This window comes from Colletotrichum scovillei (assembly GCF_011075155.1).
Source record: "Colletotrichum scovillei strain TJNH1 chromosome Unknown Contig00006, whole genome shotgun sequence".
NCBI classification, from domain to species: Eukaryota; Fungi; Ascomycota; class Sordariomycetes; order Glomerellales; family Glomerellaceae; genus Colletotrichum; species Colletotrichum scovillei.
Window position 1 is genome coordinate 4,879,522 of NW_023336264.1, and position 20,997 is coordinate 4,900,518.

Genomic DNA, 20,997 nt, shown 5'->3' on the forward strand with positions numbered 1-20,997 from the left:
TCGGAGGATGCCCGCGATATCGCGACATGCAGGCCAGCCGCAGGGTTCACCTATCTCTATCAAACTTGACCAGGGTGTGGAAGGGTCTTACGCTGCGGTACAGATACAGATACAGATCTGAGATAGGATAGTCGCCTTCCAGGGCAAAGACGCTTCGACGTATCCGTAAAGACGCACAAAAGACGCCATCTGAAGTTCGTCCTTCGTGATCCATGGCCCATGGGTGTAAGAGAGACAGGGACGAGGACGTGATATCTCCCTCACAAGCTCTGTTCCAGAATGCGACGCTGTATCGCACACACACATACACGCACATGCCCACACACACGCGCGCGGTGCGAACGCGAGGTATGGTATCGATTTTCTAGAACACATGTTTTGGAAGTGCGCAAGTAAAGTGATGTTGGCGAGTATCAGCCGGTCCAGCGTCTACCCCTCCAAGTTTTCCATCAACGGCAGTTTGGAAACCAGGCATCTTAGCCTGGTGCTCTTCAGGCTTCATCAACGTTCAAGTCAGATCTTCAAACGAAAGAGGAAGACGACTTTCACAACGGCACGTGGGGGTGGGGTCATGCCCATCTGCCATTCCCATTCTGACTCTGGCTACTGCAGCAGCCGCAGCAGCAACGAGGACAGACTGAGCCAACCAGTCAAGCTGCAAGCAAAAGGCTCGGAAAAGGAATTGAATTCCTCTCTTATCGTTGGTCGCAGAGAAAGGAACCCCTCCTAAAACCCAAACAGAGATGTACGTGAGTGAGACAAGAGATGGTCAAGAGACCTACAGCAGATCCGTCGCAAACATCTCTGCCGCTCCATGTTCTTCATCTGCGATCGCCTCTTCTGTGATCGCAAATTGGCTGGCTGTCGGAATTTCCGACCTGGGCTAAGGCAAAAACCCTCATGGAGCTTGTCAAAAGGGCTGGATTTCCGAACACCTCACAACCCTGACCGCCTAGGTCTCGATCCTGATTCCTCACGACTCTCACCGGATCTTCCCAAATCTGAACTGAACCATAGCAAGTGCCATTCGCAAAGATGGGACAGTGAGGGGTAAACTCCCATTCGTCCACCGGCCGCGCCTACATAGTACAGTACTACAAAATGCTTGCTGCGCCGTTAGCTCACCCGCCTCCGGAGCTAGGACCAGAGACGAACATCGGCATCCAATGGTATCGTGGCCGACGCTAGATTCCGTGGGCAGTGGTATTTGGATTTCCCCGTTGGCCTTCTTCTCTAGTGTCCTTGCCCGCCTCTCCAGTACTAAGTAGTGAACACCTATGGGGCCATTCAAGCTCATCCTGCGACCCGGGGGCTTGTCACGCTCGCACATTGATCTATCGTCTAGCACGAGGAGCTTGCATCGGTTCATTCTTGGTCTCACTTGCCTAGGAGACCAAGCATTCCCCCCTCATGATGTCAGACCGCACACCACCAGTCTGCGCAAGTTGCTGCTTTCTGGAATTTCGTGCAGAGCTGCATGTGTTCCTCCAATATTTGTGTCATCTTCCTTGGATCAGATGGAATAGCCAGGGCGGTCACTGCGATGGGGATGACACGATGGCACCCCGACATTGTGTGCATGAGTCGCCGACGTACGCTAAGCGGCACAAGGTCTCCGTTTGTGTTGAGGCCTGCTCACTTTGCCCCTCTGCCCGGTTGGACCTCGTGAAGCCAACGATCAACGATGAAATAGAGAGGACGGAGGGAGGAGCCACTCGTGCGACGATTGTCACAGGTGGAATGTAGTCCCAGTCGCATCATCCTGTTCTCGGCAAAAAGCGATCTGGGGGCGAGTGCGGGATATTTGACAGCCGCCGTTTTGAGGCACAGCAGAGGGATTCACGATAGAACTGTAGCGTGTCTGTCAAGTCAATGTTCGCCCACTTTCCTTTGCTACTCGACTGAGTCGACTCGCCTGCAGCGCATGCGATCGATCCATTTGGGATAAGTGAGTGAAGGAGGTGTGCAGCGGTTCGGGCAAAATAGGATTGTGGTGTGTTGGCCATGAAAGCCAAGAAGCGGAAAAGAACCCAAGAGACGCAAGCCTATCTCTTGGTCTTCCGTTCGGCATCACGACTTGGCACACCCAAAGAAAAGGGGGGTGGCCAGGCGGGTGAGGCGACAAGAGAGCAAACCCGCAGAGCTGCAAGAATGCCACAAGGCCGCAGGTGACAACAAGCCGGACCATGTTCTCGGCTGGGGGTTTTCTGTGTTGGAACCTGGGAGACGTCGTTCTGGAAAGATCAAAAGGTGTGAGCTCACTGGACTCTGGTTGGATGTGCCTTGCATTAGCGGCGAGCCTGTGGTTCTGGACTGTCGGCGACGACGAGATATGTCTCTGGGGAGGGGGGTGTTCAGTGTCGACCATGTCGTCGAAAGCGTGCCCTGCTGCAAAGTGCAAACTCCCCAGCTCCTGGACGCCTAGACCAAGGCCTGCCTGCTGCTTGTGGTCAGTGGCCAACCGGGCAGATGGCGCCGCCCCCAGGCGACAATCAAGACGACATGTCGCGACCAATTATTAGTTGCTTCTCAGGGACGAGGTTGCATCGATAGTCGCAATTGATAGACCGACAGACAGCCGACACGACACCACGCGCAAAGTGGACGCGGTACGGGAAGAACCACCTCATCAATGGGTCAGGTCTGTCGGAGATGGGGCCCAACCGTTGGCAAGCCGCAAGACTGTCTTCCGTATCCGTAGACAAGCTTTACGACTTGATTGTGCCTTGGCACGGAAAGGCTCCTAGCTGCTTCTTGGCATCTTGCTGCCTCGCAAGTTGTACAAAGTCCAGAGAAGGAGGAGTATTCGTAGGAAAAACGAGAAATGACTGTGGATGAGGCTATGGGACTATGATGCGGATATTTCGTATTGCTCGTCAAGCGAAAACGCGGGTCGATCCGCCATGACGATAACGACAACGAAGGCTGAAGTTGATGACTGATGTTGACGTTGATCATCCAGAAGGCAGTGATCAAATAAGTGAGACCTGAGGAGAGGATGTTCCAGCACCGCCCAGTGCCCAGCGTCTTTAGCAAGGATGTATACGCGGGTGTGTGCGGATTGTGTAGGAATCAAACGACATGTGGAGGTTGCGAGAGCGAGAACGAACAGCGATACGGATTCAGGCCAAGTAATTTCAGCAAAAAAAAGACGATAAAATAGATGCGACACTGACAGCAGCACTGCAACGGTCGTCGGTCAGCATCCAACGGCCGAGGCCATAACCGTACTGTCTCACTCTCTCGCTCATCATCATAGCGCAAAATAAGAAGCGATGGATGGATGGTGTCTGTTCTGACGCAAAAGTTAGAACAACAACGACCTGGATCCATACTGACGCAGGGAGAAGGAGACGCTCCGTAGTTTCTCAGCAAGCGAGACAAGTGGGCAGGATAGACTGGGGGCGGCAAAGTCAAGTATGGATCCCGTCACGCCTGTCTGCCTCATGAAGAGACCCGATTGCCAGGGTCGTTTCGCCAAACATGATGAACGTCTTCAATGCGACGGAGCCTGTCAAGGTAGTCACTGATGGGTGACAAGTGACGAGCAACAAGGGGAACGGCGACGCGTCCAAGGAAAGGGGGGGAAAAGATAAAATGGGTGGAATATGTGGGTATTGATCCTGTAACAAGCGACAGGGGAGCGTCCCCGACGAACTCTCTCTCTCAAGACACGGCGGCAGCGCAAGATGGAAACTGGGGAACGCATTGGCTGCTGTGTCGCTCGAAATTTCATTCTGGGCCGATACCTGTGCCTGTGCTGCGGGGAGAGCGATAGCAAACTCCAGAGGCCTTGGATCTTGCATGGCAGGTCGCAGGAGCAGTACAAGGTGCCTAGCCTAGCATGTCAAGTTACTGATGCTGGAGCTGCTACTATGCACGGCATAGACCCTTTCATGGACCACGCTGGCAGGTTGCATATATCTGCATAAAGACGAGGGCCGGTGGCATAACACGGCCGTGGAAGATGGACGGCCGGGTGTTTGGGTTGAAGGGCCGGTAGGTTGAGAGATAAAAAATGCCGCCATGGAGGGACCGATGAAGAGACGGGGGACGGCCACTCGGCCGGATGGCCCAAAAGACCCAATTGGGAACCGAGCGTGCGTCTCAACGAATGAGCAAAAGAGGCCCGGCGGCAGCAAGATGAATCAGGATGGAACTCCCAATGCGCCGGGACGGAATGTGCATCCTGACTTGACTTGCTTGCTGTGCAACTGGGGGCTGTTATAGCCTGTCGCCGGTGGTTGCAGGTGTCGAAGTCGTCTTTATCCAAGGAAGAGGCGAGAGGGAGCCAGGATGGTCCTCTTTTCTCGCCCAGAGGGGAGAACTGCTGCAGTGTACGGCGTAGTGGTGCTCCTTGATACGGCCGGGGCGAGGGGTGTGCGTGTACTGTAGTGTACGGTACGGGATAGGTGAGCCCAGTTGACTAGCAGGGCAGGCCAGAAGCGGGAGAAGGCAGTGAAAGAGGGGTCCTGGAGCCTCGAGGATGTTTCCCTTGTTCCCTCGGGTTGAGCGTCGAAGGGGAGCGACGGTGGACGATGAATACGCGGGCTGTTCGTGACGGACCCAACCTCTTTGCGGATCAAAGAGTGCCGTCTGTTGCTGGGCATTCGGGTATGACAAGGCGAGGACGAGGACGGTGAAGCTTGCGGCCTCTTCACAAGCGGTGGCTTGGAGACGGCTGGAGGTTTCTCCTCGTGGTGCGACAAAGTGAACGTCGTTGATAGGGAGCCAGGGCGAATCCGGCCAGCAGCTAAGACTTGCGTACGCAGTCCGCGGTGGCGTTACTTGAAAGCCTCTTGACGGGTACCCTTGGCAGTTGGTCTTGGTAGGTTTCCGGGACAGGACGGCGCCGGCAGTGGCTGGGGATCACGCTGTAGACTTCTTGCGTAGACTTCTAGAGGAATGAAGTTGAACGTCTGTGTCAGCGCATACAGTCAGCAATGCCTCTTTGGACAACCTGAAGTTGAGCTGCAGTTACTGACTGGCTGCTACTCAGCTTGGTCCGGGGGTGCCTGAAGGATGGATGCGTGCCAAATGAGGGGAAACACAGCGCAAACACGCGCAGAGAATGACGACCTCCACTGGAGGATTCATGTGAAGAAGAGGGGCGGCATCAGGTAAATGGCACCAAGGCAAATTACTGTGCAATCATGGCAATGAGTGGTGAGAACCGTTGCGAAAGATTGAGAGACTGGTAGACATGCAGCTGTAAGATGCGCATGGATGGCAGCAGGACTACCTGGGGAATCAACAGCAGGAGCAGTGAGAGGCTCAGAGACTTCCTTCCAAGTTGGTGGACCTGAGCATTGGAGGATGAATTGAGTGAGGGGATACGTACTTTGTGCAGATGGGCACTAAACTATGAACGGCACAGGTGGGACCTGCCTCCCGCTTCAAGCGTCTTCGACACAAGGGTGACCAGGGCAGGTCCAGGAGCACGGAGCCCAGATCAACCAATAACAAACAAGCAAAAATGACATGGAGATTCCCGCTGGTGGAGTGTGTTTTTTGTGAAAAGGAAAGAAGCCAGTCCCAAAAACGGCAGCGCAGATGGAACCCAGACCCCACTTTTGCCAATCAAGGGAAGCCAGGACCGGGGGCGCTTTCCATAGCGCGAACCAACCCACCGCTATCCCGCTACTGCAACCTTCTTCCCCAAGTGCGAGGCAAGAGGCACGGTGGCACGCCGGGCAGATGGCACTGGCAGGTGCAAGTTGTCTCTGCCTCCTGCCTCCTGCCCTGCTGTTCTCTACCGAGTAGGTAGGTATGTGCAGGTATTCCTACCATCTTTCGCGTGCGTCCATGAGCCACAAGCAAACAACTTCCAGGAAAAAAAAAGTCGATCATTGCAAGCTTGACTCGTCACGGGCCATCGACAACTCAATGGCTGACCGCCATGGTCGCGTGGCTGGATTCCTGCTCCTGCTTTCCTCTGGATCGTTGCAGTTTTGTCCTCTCCCGGCTGGCTGCTGCTACGATGGCCAGATGCAATTGGGTTTAACCTTTTGACGATTACTCTGGGTGGTTCAGTCATCGCCAATCAACTCAGTATCTGCCGAGGACGAAGGAGGACATTGATTCACCGTTTGTTTGCTTCCACTAACAACTAACAACTTTTTGTTTCGCCCCTCTGACAGGCCACCAGGCTTGTTATTGATGACAGGCACAGACACAATACAACATTGAACACAGGCACAGGGCGCCGCAATAATGGAGAAGAAGACGAAGAACCTTGGAAGTAGTTCCCCGCAAGCACACGGTCAAGAGTAACCTGTTTCGGCTCTAGCTACGGCGCATGGCGGGGGGCATACGCAGTATCCGTACATTTGGCCCAGATCGTCCAAGTTGGTTACTGTTCACTCCCACGGCCACGCCTACGATGCCACAGAGCGGCAGCCAGAAACAGAGACACACACGGACGTCCCACATGTGCAATAGTCGCGCTGGTCAGACCTGTCAGCCGCTGGCTCCCTTCTTTCATCCCGTCTACGGCGCATGTGTGCGTGTGTCTCTGCTGTGCGGCTGGTCTCGTGAGCCGTCTTGCAGGTCGGCAACCCCAGTAGCCCTACCAGCCATGCCAGCTTAGGACAGGAAGAGGGCAAGCCTAGATCTGGTTGCAGACCTGATGCGTGGTCTGGACTGGCCCGAGGTAGCACGGTAGAGGTTGCAACAATGAAGACAGTCTCTGAATCTACTACGGAGTACACTAGTAAAGAGTCTACAGGCTCTACTGTGTACGCAGCAAAGGGCCAGGCACGGGGGCTGCGAGTTTGTTTGTGACCCCGGTTCAGCTGGTTCAAAATTCCTTTCTTTTCCCCTCGTCCTCGTCCTCGTGGAGACTGGAGCCGTCGAGGGTACGTATCTTGTCCGATTTACGGGCTTTGCAGTCGGTGTATTAGGTAAGAAACATGCGAGGTACATCGCTACAGAGGAACCTTAGGTAAGGACAAAGTCAAGGGAGGCCCATGGCAAGGCTCGAAAACCTAGAATGAAGAATAGAAGCAGACAAAAGGCAAAAAAAAAGAAAAGGAATAGGGCAAGAGTACACGAACGGATACTTTCCATCGCACCGCATCGCCTCACCTCGCATCGCTTCGACATTCGACGGCATCAATGCGCGATTCCGATTTCCTTCTCGACGAGTTCGTCGCCGCTGCCGGTTCCGCCGTCCAGTGTCAGTGTCAAGGTCAGTGTGGTGTGTCTGTCTCCTAAACCCCAAGTGTCCCAAGCTCCAGCATTGGGCCCTGCACCAGAAACAAAAACCACAAGAGAAAGAGAGAAAAAGAAGAACAAACCGGCCTGTGATGATGCCGGATGCTGGTGTTGGTGCAGGTTTTTTTGGTGCTGGTGCTGGTGCTGGCGTCTGGAGCTAGACTGACAGTGACAGCCCTTGTTTGGCTGGTGGGCCTGTCTGGCCCGGTCAATTTAGCCCCCCCAGCAGAAAGTGGCATGGCATAATAACGTACAGTTATTCGTAGTCGTCCAGATATTGATAGTGCAGACTGCAGACTGTGGTGCAAAGGAAAAAAGGCGAGGGAAAATATGCTGCTGCAAGAGAAAATAGTAGCCGGGCCTGGGTCCCCATGGTGCCCCTGCCCGGCGCAATCTTGGCTCCATTCGACTCTTTCCACTCCCATTGACACCCCAATGGCTCACCCCGGCTTGTTCCATTGCTCCATTTGCTCCATTTGCCTCCTCCTTCCCCCCAGACCCAAGAGGGTCCTCGAAAGATAAGTACGTACTGTGGTTGTGCAGGATACGTACCGGTACGTATACTGGTGTTCCCTGCGCGATGCACATCCACAATCTCGTCTCGCTCGTCCATCCCATGTCTGTCACTCACCAATTTGCTCTTTTTCACTCTCGTCTCTCTCTCTGGCCTCTGCCGCTCTCGTGGCTCTGTGGCTCTTTCTCAGTCTCTCCGCTCTTGCTCTGTGTCTCTTGGGCTGTCTCGCACACACCCGTCGGCCACTAACTAATGAGTACGTACTTTACAGGTGGATACCTTACCTTGCCTTGCACCTGCCCGCTCTCTTTCTGTACGTTGTACGGAGCATTTGTATACACACACCTCTGTCGTCGTAACATCCACTCCCCCCAGTCTGCCTCTCTTGCTCTCTATCCCCTACTCACTGCGTCTCTGGCTGATCCAGGTGCAGAATCCACAGTCCACACCCAAAGAACCAAACGACCAAGACTCGAGAGTACCTACACACGCAATGCCATACATGCCATCCCCAATAAAACCATCGTGACACCTCCCTCCCCGTGCACGTTTGCTCTCATTCTCAGGCCCTTCTCTTCTGCTGCTGCCGTGTGTCGTCTCTTTGATCGAGGGTTCAACTTTGCAACATCTGCCAAGTCAAAGGTCGTCCCAAATGCGCTGTTAAACGGGTCTTCGGTTTCTGGTTTCAACGTCTCGTCTCTCGCCATTCGCCATCCTCGTCTCGTCTCGTCTCTTCTCTGAAGAGTCCTCGGCCGTCTACCGTTTACCATCTGTCGTCCTCAAAAATCCAAATCCAAAATCCTGATCCTCCCACCACCCGTTGGATCGAGCTTTTTCTTCTGCCACCAGCTTAGCTCCTCCTACCTACTTCTCGGACCCTTCATCTACGCCGCACTCCCCTTCCTCCTCCCTTAAGTCAACTCGCCTCTGTCGACCGCACTCCCACACTCTCAATTTCAACGCCAATCCTCACTCTCCCTTTCCGCGCCCCGTGTCTCGCTACCTCTTCGATCTGCCAACCACCCCCCGGTTGACATCACCAGACCCTTCCGCAGGGTTCGGCTTCGAAACCGTCTGTCAGTGCAAAGACACTCGGCTTGGGACTTGCACCGACTGCCCACCTGCTCCGCTTCCTCACCTGTTGGCTGGAACCATTCGAGTGGGTTGATATCAGGCCATTGCTGCTCGTCTACAAGGCATTTGGCTTCGCCTGTCATTCTTCATTCCTTACACACTGGGTCACTTGTTGGGTGAGCTTCCCTTCAATGTACGTCACCCCAGTCCTTCTCCCCGTCTGGTTCCCGTTGATCTCAATTCATATCCTACTTCACCCACTTCTCCTTCAGCCTCTGCCCTGATTCACTCTTGATACCTCGTCAATGCCATTGACTAACCCACCTCTCGCAGCAGTCTTGGGCAATTGCACCTGCTCCCCTCTGGACAGACATCCACGGCAATTGAACATTGATCCTTCGATACGACACTCTCGTCACACACATCCTTAGCAAGCTAGCCTTGCCAACCCACTACCGCAACAATGGCCGTTCCTCAAGAAAAGGTGGCCGTTCACACCACGGTCGCCAGCATTGCTCTCCCCGAGAAGGCGGCGTACTCGAAGCTGTCCGACACCATCGCCACGACCCCGGGCACACTTACTCCTGTCGCTTCAACCCCCGAAAAGAGCCTGGAAATGCCCCGCGACAGCAACCTTTCTACCCCGCGGTCGTACCGCAATGAGAACCCCTTCGATACCGACATCGAGGCTATGATCACCACGACATCCTCCTCCGACCCGTACGCCATGAAGAGCATCTCGACTACAAAAGACTGCCCAACGATATGGCCGGGCAAGCAGGATTGGAAGGCCAAGGCGAAGGCCGCGAAGCGTGATAGGGGCTCCTGCGCCTGCATGGCTCGCATGAGCAAGAAGAACCGCATCATCATGAAGGTTGCCATTGGCCTCCTCGTTATTGGCGTCGGTGTTGGTGTCGGCTTTGGCGTCAGCAAGCCTTTGGGCGCACCCATCTGGGGCACCCCTGACGGAAACAAGTGAAGAAGACAAGTCTTTCGGCGACATTTACACTTCGACAATGGACTACAAAACGTCAATCTGGCCATTCAGCCGACTATCACACCGAACATAGCCGCATAGACGCTCTACTACTACCACACTCGAGCCGCTTTCCCTTCAGCTTGTATTATATACAACGAACCATTATTACTGTCGCCCGATGGTCACCTCGGGCGGCTGTTCCTCTGCTGTCTCTTTTTACATCGAGCCTTGTTATCAACAAAGGGAAGGGGCCACCATAATTATGATCAGGCGTTTTTTGGAGTTCAATGCATGGACATTCCATCAGCGAGCGAGCAGCGGCACTTTGCGATTCAGTATCCTACAGAAGGGGTCACGATAACCCACCGGGCTGTGAGAAGTCCGAGGGCATCGGCGCTACGAGACACGAAGCAATACACTTTGATGTCTACGTTTACGGAGAGACCAGGGCTTTTCCTACTTTTCGATTCTTCAAATGGGGAGAACAGCACCAGCACTTTTTGTACAAGGGTATTGGAGGCACGCTTACTGCGTCAAGGAGAGACGCATGCGGTTTCGCCATAGCTGCGGTTTGTGGTATAAAAGGACTATTGGGGTGGGATTATTATTGTCAGGCTTCTCTATTAGACGGCCTCTATACGCATTAGGGTATCAGGCGAGAGCAATCAAAGAGTTCATCAGGGACCCCGCAGTCGAGAAGCGCTCTGGCTGACGGGTATCCTGCATTTTTCTGGTTACACATATCCTCATCTTCAATCTTTGCGTCTCCCGTCGTTTCGAGTCTTCTTCCACCTGCTGGACATGGATCATCCCTTCTTTTTACGTGTTTTGGCCAAAGTGATTGCCATGAAACGACGCACGTTTGTTGGGGTAGACCCTTCTTTCCTACAGACCGAAAGACGAGCTGACAAGGACACATAGGCCGACCACCTCGGCAATCACGTTCATGCTTGGAAGGGCCATCACCGAATAGTACAGGCTGCAAAGTGTGCCGGATCCCGATCCGATCCAGCAAAGTTCAAAGAGGTACTCCTCGTTTATCCTGATACCTAGACATACAATATCCTTACACACGCACAATCTCTCGCACCGCGTGCAGATTTCAGAAAAAGGAAAGAAAAGAGAGTCAAAGAAAGTTCCGCGGGGTTTTACCCCATCTCAAATCCAAGATGTCGGCTAGGATGGGATGGTGTAGTAAGCGAACGAGAGGGAACTAGAGCGATGGCTCAAACGTGTTAGAAGAGTTGTGTGCAAGAGAGAGAGCGAAGGGGAGAGAGAGGAAAATAGGTGATGGATGGGGGGAAGGGACGGGGATATCACCTTGTCCTGAGTTGTGGCTGAAGAAGCAAAAAAGGTGCAGAAAGTGCGGAGGAAAAGGTTCAAGAGAGTTTTGAACTGAGCCGTCCGTCCTTCCCACTTGTCGATCCCCCCTCCATGGCGAACTGAAAAGGATGGACTTCCATCTTTGGCATGGTATTCGGGTCCGCGGGGCGCCAAGCGAGTACGGGGCTTTTGGTGTACCAACGATAGCGGTGGGATTTTCTTCAGATGAGATGGGAATGGTGGTGTCGGTGGGATGGATCTTGGATTCGGGAGGGGAAGTGTGTTCGTCGTGGATGGGCATCGCCGTTCATCGTGGGTTGGTTTTCTTCTCCATCCCCTTTTGCGAACACCTCGGCCGCCCACTCTACTGCCGTCCCTTTTCCCTTTCCATCCGTCTCTCCCTCCCCCACGTCCTCCGAAAAAGTATCAGATGGATCGTTGTAACTGTACCGTTTCGCTCTCGTTCACTTGACAGCCAGACGGAATCGATGAGACAGGGGGAATTGGCGTCGCGGGGAGTCTACTTCCTTCTTCTTCTTTATCCCACCTGGCCGCAGCCGGAGCAGACGCGGGGCCACTCTGTAATCGATCTGCGATGAGCCTTGTTCTTGTTCTTGCGCGCCGGGTCTCGGGTGTCCGGTGCCGCGGGGGTGGACTGGGATGCCTCGACCACGGCGGAGTTGTGGCTTTGGTGAGAGTGCCGTGGGCAGGATGAGGATGACGAGGATGCGGACGCGGACGCGGACGCGGAGGTGGATGATTCAGCACCGCCACTTGCGGCTACGGCGTTGCCTTTGCCTTTGCCTTTACAGGTGCATCTAGGTTTGGCCTTGGCGGTGATGTTGTCGGTCTTGGCTCCGGGGGATCTGGGTTGGGTTTCCGCCTTGCCTTTGCCTTTGTCTTGGGGCTTGGTATATTCCTTGGCTTTGCCTTTGCCTTTGGACTTTGACTTGGCCTTGGTCACGGTCTCGTCGACTACAACGGGAAGCGCGGTATCAGCAGCAGCAGCAGCAGCAGCAGCAGCAGCGGAAGAAGAAGAGGCCTCGCTGTTCTAGGGCTTGGCATTCTTCTTTCCCGTCTTGTTGTTGCTGCTGCCCTGGCCTTCTTCCTCGTCAGAGTCAAAGACGAGAGCGGAACGCCACTCGACAGTGCCGAAGCGGGTTGGAGAGCCCGGCTCGGATCCGATGCTGGAGACGGTGTTTGCTGTTCGGCGGCGGGAGTCGCCGGTGACGGTTACGGTGGAGGATCGCGCGCTGGAGAGAGGGGAGACGCCGTCTGAGTTTGCGGCTGAGGCTCGAGACGCTGCGGCGTGGGCTCGGCGGGATAGGGCTGCGGCGCCGGCGGCTGCTGCTGCTGTTGGGGTTGCCGAGGTGGATGCGCTTGAAGATGGCTGCTGCTGGTGGACGTGAGTGTGCGCTGGGGATGGAGAGGCGCCGTAGTAGGAGGGGATATGGCCTGCTGCCCAAGTGCCTTTGCCGCTGCTGCTTGCGGCGGCGGTGGTGGTGCTCTTTGGAGTACCAGTGGTAGTTGAGGAAGAGATGTTCTTGAAGCGGCCGAAGGAGGGGATGTCGGTTGGGGGACGGAGGGGCTTCTGTGTGGTGATGGAGTCTGCGTCCGAGTGGTTTCCTCCATCGTTGTCAGAACCGTTATTGGTGTCTCCTTCGTCTGACGTGTCTGTCTGGTTCTCGCTGGAGCTGGAGCTCTGGCCCTCACGGGGATGGTCATCTTCGTGGCCCCAGTGGCGACGGCGGCCTGTTCTTCCGTAGATCTGGGAAGGGTAAGGGTTAGTATCTCGTTCTGGACCGGATTCGCGTTCGGGTTCGATGATTCGAGTTGTGGGCTCTGCGAATCGGGGGCGTCTTCGAGCGGTGGCGATGTCGCCATCGTCGGATTCCGTTTCGGTGATCACAGGTAGACCGCCGCGGGTTCGAGGAGGTGAGATTCTCGGGGGAGCGGTTCGAGGGGAGGTAAGTCTCGGGGGAGAGGCGTTCGGGCTCGGAGGGGAGGAGTAGGAGGAAGAGGAGGAGGTATCGTCGGCGGGATCGGGCTTGGTGTTTGTGGGGGTTTTGTTTCGACGACGGATGAGGCCTGGATTCAGGAGGGATGGGTACGCCATGACCTCGGACCAGAGGTGTCGTCGGCCCCAGGAGGGGGGATTCTCGTAAAGGGTTATGGGGGGAATCTGGGTTCCGTCACTTGGGTGCCACGCTGTCCATCGACGCTTCTTGCGACGGGGGTGTTCTTCGAGGATGAGGATGCCTGGGGATGTGCTGCCGCTGGGAGCTGGAGCTGAAGTTGAAGCAGCAGCAGCAGCAGCATCGCCAGGATCAACAACACCACTATCTCGGGCACCGGGGGCGAGGGATGTGATTTGAGAAGAGGACGGGTTGGTTCTGCTTTGACTTACCTCGTTGGGGACCTCGTTCTTATCGAGCTCGCGCCAGGGAAACCAGAACTTGTGGAAAGTCTGCATCTCGATGTCGGGGTTCTTCTTCATGTTTTTTATGGCGCGGCGGCGCTCCTGGTAGCAGGTGAAGATGAAGAAGATGAGAACGATAACGGGAACGCAGGGGACGACGATGAAGGTCCAGGTGAGGTTGCCGTAGACTGGGTCCTTGAGCTTTGGTGTGTCTGGTGCTGCGGAGGCCGAGGGAATCTGAGTGATGTAGACGGAGACGGTTGTTGCGGTTCGGGGGATGAGGTTTGCAACTGTCGTGATGAGGGTTGTTGGAGTTGCTGTTGGCGGCTGTGTGAATGCTGCTAGGATGGGTTTTAAGGTTACGGTTGGTGATGGCGCCATCTTGGAAGATGCCCTCAATAGGGACTTGATGTATGTATGAAAGGGGCAGTACGAGTCTTGTGGGTGTGTATGACGCCGTCTCGTTCGCTTGGGTATAGGGATATACGGTCGGCAGAAGTTATCGTGAGCTATGAGCTAAGAGTATCGTTGTGTTGTGTCGAGTCAAGTCGAATAAATGTGCTGGTATCGTGCGTATAGCTGTAGGCTGCAAAATGCTGGACAAACAACAGAAAGCAACCTAGCAGAAATGCCAAAACGATATCGCAAACTGAGCTCCGTCTAGATGCTGGTGAGTTGTTGCTATTTTCGAGATGGAGGGGGGATGTGAGTGGTGAGAAGGAAAAGTCACCTACTGGGCACGATCGCACGTGGTATTTGTGATGTTTTTGTTTAGGGGAAGAGCGAGTGTAGTAGAAAAGATGAATGAGATCTCTTTCTACCGCTCACAATGGAAGTGATTTTCTTATTGTTGTCGCAGTCGTCCGGTGATGGATCGATGGGGAAGTGGGATGAGAAATACTTGTGTGGGTGAAGTGTACTGAGGAAAAGGGGGGCAGGAATGCGGCCTCCTTCTTGAGCGATGTTCTTCTTCCCTGACCTTGCCAATTTTTATTTTGCGTCGTCTTGTGTCTGGTTTGTACGGAAAAGTTGGGAGATGGAGTGAAAAAGGAAAAGTTCACCTCTGCTCAAGGAAAAGTGTGGATGTATGTGGGAGGTCAAAGTAAACAATGGCTTTGTGAGGTAGGTGAGTGTTTGTGAAGAGGGGAGGTGCGGGAGAGCAGCCCTACTTGGTCGAGACCAAGGTCGAGGGTCGAGATGAGGCAGGTAGCTTGCTGTTGACTGAAAGGCGTGTGATCAAAAGACGTATGGGATTTATTTTTGGTCCACAGGGGCAGTTGAGTGCCTTGTGATGGCGAACAGGTCAACACCTCACTGGCCAAAACCCATCTTGTCGTGTCGTGCTTGCCAAAGAGACAAGAGTGGAAGAGTCCGCTGAAGAAGCATAAAGAACAGGAATAGTTTGGGTGAGTGGAGAGTTGCCGGGGGTAAATGAGATGTCAAAGGATGATTGCACAGGTGATTTTGCTTCCTTTGTGGGTGGTGGTGTTTCCCTTGGCCTGGGGGCGACGCTGTTCTGTGGACAGCAGATGCTTTGTTGTGATGGGATGATATATACGTGAGAGATGACTTGGATACGATGGAATACTCGGACGAGAAGATACATCAACTGTCATTCGGATGAAGATACTACCAGAAACCACATATACACGAACCCGGGAAGTTCAAGACACGTCGCGCCGGCGCTGGGAATTTGACGCCAGGTAATATTGCACTTCGAACTTCATATTTGGTATTTTGCGCACCTCTCGCTGAGTAGTATCGCTGATGATGGATCTAACTAGCTCAAGCTCAGACACATCATTCTTCTACCTCAGGACGACAAGCAAGAACAGATCCCTCACCCAAGCCCGATAACAGCAAGCAATCATGGATATTGGAACTTTCGGCGGCCCTGGGTTGCAGGTCATAGTTGTCATTTGGCTGAGTCTCATGTGCCTCCTTCTCACGATTCTTGGCTGCATCTTCATCTGGAAAAAGATTGCGTCTACAAGAATTGAACTACAAAAACTCAGGGAATCCCTATTGAAGGAGGCCTAGGAAATTTCTTGGCCCATCAGCCTCGTCTATCTCTCTCACTGTATGCATCGAAGAGGGCGATTTGGGAAGATTGCCTCAATAGCTTGCTTCGGACATCATGCTTATATATTCTCGGCCTAAGCCATTATTCCGATTATCTAGCGCCTTCTATAGCAGTTCACCTAGGTGGCTTCGAGCAGATATCCTTCTTTACCTACCCTGAAGTCTTATCTGTTCTCAATAAAGTGTCAGCTTGTTTGGATTTAGATCTAGACCACTCGGCATCAGAAAGTGTTTATCCGAAAACAGGTCTATGATATCAATCCGCCGTCACACTTGTGAATATCTGCAGGTTATGCCCTCAAGGAGGAAGATTTCTATATACGACGCATGAAGCGAGTTGCATGATGCTCTTATGAGCTGAGTAGGTTGAGATATGTATTTGGAACGACCCCAGTAAGCTAGAGAGACCAAGGTAGTCGGACCATTGTCCTTTAAATCCTGGTCATCCTGGACTCCAGCACCCCTTATCTTCGCAAATCGCTTTGGGCGGAAATTTCGACACGTCATTGAGGTGGCGGGCTGCTAGTGTAGGATTTGTACATGTAGCAATGTGGTCACATCACGATTAAACTGTAGGCAGTTACACGTAAAGCGCTTCTTACATTTCGCACGCATGTCTCGGCCGATCAGATCATCGCCGAACTTACCGGGTTGCCCATCTCTCAATCTACACCCAGTCACTTTAGTATATGGACTAGGTACACGAGATACTCCTTTTCCAGTCACTAGAAGCTACGATGTTACTAACGACCGGTCAACTGGTCAAAAGATACAGGTATGAGGAGGGATATGAGTCTCTGTGGTACTATGCTGGTTCTTCGATGCCGCTATATGCCCCTGAATCTCCGGGTGCTCTCGTCGAGTTGAGGAGTGATAGCCCTGCGTCAGATACTTGGATCAAAGTCGGCCAAAACGAGAAGCTTAGGTCTTGATGATAACGTGAACCTGCAGGATGGTGCTCGAGAAGACTATCCTCACGTGTCCAACCCCTGACTGAAGAGTCGGTGTGGGAGCTCGAGGACCTCGAACCTGGAAATGCGCAACACCGGGCTCCGAACTTGCTGGCAACCGAGACATCAAGTTGCAACGGTGCACATAATACAGCGACACGAGACATCAACATGGTTTCGTTCAAGCTTCTTCAGAGGTGTTTCGACGAAGGCGGTGACGACATATCGGCCACCTCTGGGTAGCCATGATCGCGTGGTCAATTCCCTTCAACTTAGGCAGGGAGGAGCAACAAACGACTCGATCTTTCCAACGAGTGGTACAAGCATAGAAGACGGACTAGATTGGTGTAACCTCGCGACGACGCAGAATCGGCCCGGCGAAAGGAAACCGAAACCTCGTGTACCTGCCGCTTGTGCGTCGTGTAAGGTGCTTCTCACCTCAAGCCCCGTGCCGTGCATCAACATCAAAAACGTCGCTGCTCAAAAGCCTGTGCTGTTCCTGCCATCTTCCTACTTTTGGAAAGGATGCTCCTGCCGCTAATGTCGTGGAGAGCAAACGGTTGCCTGACTTGGCTGGGTAGGTGTGACATGATGGACGACTTCCACCTGGATTGGGAAGGTTCCAAGGACAGGGACATGGAGGTTGAGAAGTACGATGCAACTTCCGCAGATGACCTTGGCGCTGACGGTGAGAAGGAGAGATGCCTTCACGCTCGCCCAGGGGCAGGTACGTAAGTCACTGTTAGCGACCTTCCCATCGAAGAAGGCAACTTCCTCCTTTCCCGAAAGCTCCAAGCTGTTAGCAGTCCAAGGGCCAGACCGTCTGTCTTCTCCCATATAAACCTGCCCAACCCGACGTCCATCCTCTCTTCCATTTCTTCTTCATCCTTCGTCTGCCAACGACACCACAGCATCCCTCTACTTTTTTGGACCAACACACTTTCTGCCAGCATTTCTTTCAACCCACTTCTTCCACTCAGACGTACGCCACTCGGCAGCACCAATAGCCCGGCCTCCAAGATGTTCTCTCTCTCTGTTATCACTCTGACACTGGCTGCCCTTGGCATCGCCAGTCCCATTGACGTCAAGCCACGCCACCACCAGGAAGTCAAACCTCGGCATCATGAAGAGATCCAACCCAGGTCTCACAATGTTCCAAGCTTCGAGACACTGCAACGCAAAATAGCCACCAACGCGGGCTCTGCCATCTCCAAGATGATTCCTGGCGTTGGAAATGATTGGGGATGCAACCATGTAAGCTTCTCTTCTTCCTGTCTGCTCGTCCCGTCCCTTCTAGATCATGCTTCCTGTCACCTCTCGACACATGTACCTGGATCTACTGCTGCATGATCAGCGATAGAGCGCCAAGGACACACATCGTACCGATGCCACAGAGCTGACAGATACTTAGATCACTGCCCCAAACCCCCTTGACTGCCCAGCCCTTTTCGCAAAGATACAATCCGGGCAAAAGGATGGAGTCACTGTATCGACCGACAAAACTTGCTTCACCCAGACTCATGGCTCATGCAAGGCCACCGTCTGCTCAGCTGGTGGAATCGACAATGTGGACTTTGCTTTGACAACTGCGCGGATGATGAACCCAATTCAAACAACGTGCATTGTCAATGGGAAAAGTGGCTACTGGTGGAACGAGAACCACACAGTCTACGTCTCGGTCACGCGTGGCAACTAGGATCGTCGCAACCTTCGCTTGAGACAGTATGAAGAGGATCCAACTGATGAGGTCCCCGAGGAGGAGGAGGAGCCGCAGGATGAAGATCCCGAGGACGAAGAAGACTCTGATGATGACGAAGAATCTGACGATGATGACGACTCTGACGATGATGAGGACTCTGACGACGACGAGGATGATGACGAAGATGGTGATGATGCCGAGGAGGAAGTCGATGAGGACAACGAAGGTGACGGAGATGACGAGGGCCCTGAAGAAGAGGAAGTCCCCGAGGATAGCGAGCCTGTCGAAGAGGAGCCTACTGAGGGAGAATTTTCTCGGAGACGGAGACGAGTCTGTTGAAGACAAGGCTTTGATGATTTGGTGGGCTCGAGTTAGTAGTTCTTCCGATGCACGGCTGAAGTGCCTGGCACTCAGCCATCAAAGCTACCTAAACACTTGTAGCATTGCTTAACAATAAAATTAAGGCATCGCATCGAGAAGACGAACATGGCGCCCTGTTGACGGGGCTTCTTTCCTCATCATCTGCCCCTTACAATTGACATCAGCATCAACTAAGAAACCTATCCAATGTTAGGCCAATACGTATGGTCGTAGAGAAGGTCATTCTGGGCGTTTGGTAGCCAAATGTTGGTGAAGTCGGCGATGGATGTTCAGTGATGCAGGGTTCAGTGGATCCTCTCGCAGAGGGCTGCAGTACCTAGTGCAAGGTGATCCCTGCTCGGGATCTGCCGAATGGTGGGGAGCTTGAGATCCATCATCACATCAACACTGATCCAACACCCAACACCACAAGCACGACCTGCATTCTACATTACGAAACCTGAAGCCACCACTCTACCCAAACTAAATCGTTGACGCTGCGAAAAGAAAAGCTGAGAATATTACTCGAAAACGCAGTCATGGGTCTGGTACGTCCCTCTTCACCCTCGCGCACACATCCCACCCTAGACATCATCGTACTGACAACCTGCGTGTCCCGGACCAGAACAAGGACGCCAGCCACACGTACGTGCACATGCACCGCGCGCGCGACGCCGATCTCTTTGAGGACTTCTGCAAGGAGAAGCTGCCGGACGACGAGGTCTACGTGCCGCCGCAGCACCAGCCGATCAACCCGGAGGACGAGGACGACGTGGTGCCGGACCAGCACGCGGCGTTTGGGATCACCAAGGCGACGCAGCGGTCGCGGGAGGCGGCGTGGAAGGATTTGGGATTGTCGGGGTTGATGAATCGGGGGCCGCCGCCGGCTGGTGGGTGGGAGAAGGGGCAGGCTGGGGCTGGGGGGAGTGCTGCGGGTGGGAGTGGTGGTGGGAAGAGGTTGCCCCGGTGAGGTGGAGGGATGGCTTTGAAGGAGGGAGAGACGGACTCTGGAAAACCGGTGACAGGAGGCGTTATGGGATACCCGGGTATTGACTTTGAGGACGCAGGGCGTGTCTAGGACGGCATCGTGGGTTTGTTTGGGGTGCCACGCAACTTCAACCTATGGCAAGAGACAACAACTGCTGATTGCCATGGAGTTTATGGATCGCAATTTCTGTGACCTTATCGACAATGGAATGATACTATAATGTCTTTTTGGGCTTCAAGACTGTTGTGCCATGGCGTCTTCCTACAGTTCCACTTCAAATGTCATGGACCCACGAGCAACTATTCACAAGGCACCAGAAAAGATATCCCATCGCCCAAACGCCGCCCATGCTCTTCCCGTCAACGCCAAGAATCAATACCTCCGCCCTCTCCTCGTCCCACGATTACCCTCCATCCCAAGGAGCTCAGCTCAGCTCTTCCCAAGATACCCCTCCCTCTCCAACACCTCGGGCCTAAACTTTACCAAAAACACCGTCTTGCCAGGCCACATCTCGTGCTCGTCCTTTGCGGCGATGTTATGCGCGCTCACCCTCGCAGGGAAGCCCGCCCCATCACAGATCCCCTCGACGATGCCCGCGACGTAGGCGGCGCAGTTGAGCTGGGACATTTCGCGCGGCACGGAGATGTAGGCGTTAACGAGGGGCTCGTTGTCGATAATCATGTACTCGTCCGGCTTGGCCGGGTCGGCGGACTTTTCGAGGCGGTCGGCTTGCCGACCGAAGAGGTGCTGCCAGCAGGACTGCTTGATGAAGTGGAGGAGGGTGATGATTGTGAGGGGCCGGGTCTGGGTGCGCGGTGGTTCGCGGAAGAGGAGGAGGTCGAGGAGTTTGAGGCCTATTGAGTGGCCTTGAACGTTTAGTCTGGAAGTGGTCAAAAGTTAGTGGATGCTTTGGATCTTGGACAACAGAAGGGGAAAACAGAGAGAGCGGAAGTGTACCGTTGTTCGAGCTCGGAAATGTCCTTTACGTTGCGCTGGGCGTAAGAGACCATTTCGCTAAAGAGGTAGGCAAAGCTGGACTGGCTCAGCTCGGCCGTCTTTGTGCGGTTCAGGGGCCGGTGGTAGATTGTCTTGCCGTTGGAGGGGTATCGCAGGCCGGGCGTCTCCTTGCCCGGGATGCTCTTCGTCGTCGGCAGGTTCGCCATTGTCGCGTGTATGGTGATCTGTGTCTAGAGCCCTAGTGTGCTATCCGGTGTTTGCGCTGCGATAGGAGGTGGTTCATTTAGTTGCAAGAGGAGTTGGAGCTGCGACTACGGGTCGAGGACTAGTGTGCAGCAGCAGCTTGGTGTTTGCGCTTGCGCCGAGAAGGGGTGACGTTTGGAGATGGGAAGGCTGCAGGGTTGGCGGGAGCTGTGGGTTTGGAGTTTGGGTTGCGC

General features: G+C 54.0%; 4 protein-coding genes across 4 annotated transcripts; 2 read left to right on the plus strand and 2 right to left on the minus strand.

Annotated features, from left to right (window-relative positions):
- Positions 1-8,242: 8,242 nt before the first annotated feature.
- Positions 8,243-11,034, plus strand: HER10_EVM0008234 (uncharacterized protein). The gene has a single exon (XM_035483059.1). The coding sequence runs from the start codon at positions 9,267-9,269 to the stop codon at positions 9,780-9,782; it is 516 nt and encodes a 171-aa protein (XP_035332971.1). The 5' UTR covers positions 8,243-9,266; the 3' UTR covers positions 9,783-11,034.
- Positions 10,974-13,905, minus strand: HER10_EVM0004869 (uncharacterized protein; the record flags this gene model as incomplete). The annotated part of the gene is made up of 2 exons (XM_035474498.1): positions 10,974-13,851; positions 13,888-13,905. 2 exons carry the CDS (start codon positions 13,903-13,905, stop codon positions 12,157-12,159), a joined length of 1,713 nt encoding a protein of 570 aa, XP_035332548.1. The 3' UTR covers positions 10,974-12,156.
- Positions 13,906-19,021: 5,116 nt separating this feature from the next.
- HER10_EVM0009840 (Apc13 domain-containing protein) lies at positions 19,022-19,585 on the plus strand (the record flags this gene model as incomplete). Its single annotated transcript, XM_035479313.1, has 2 exons — positions 19,022-19,163; positions 19,241-19,585. Exons 1-2 carry the CDS (start codon positions 19,155-19,157, stop codon positions 19,583-19,585), a joined length of 354 nt encoding a protein of 117 aa, XP_035333158.1. The 5' UTR covers positions 19,022-19,154.
- A 306-nt stretch (positions 19,586-19,891) lies between these two features.
- On the minus strand, positions 19,892-20,942 carry HER10_EVM0010776 (transporter particle component). The gene is made up of 2 exons (XM_035480225.1): positions 20,561-20,942; positions 19,892-20,483 (listed from the first exon to the last, which is right to left on the minus strand). The coding sequence occupies exons 1-2, from the start codon at positions 20,764-20,766 to the stop codon at positions 20,033-20,035; spliced, it is 657 nt and encodes a 218-aa protein (XP_035333287.1). The 5' UTR covers positions 20,767-20,942; the 3' UTR covers positions 19,892-20,032.
- Positions 20,943-20,997: the final 55 nt, after the last annotated feature.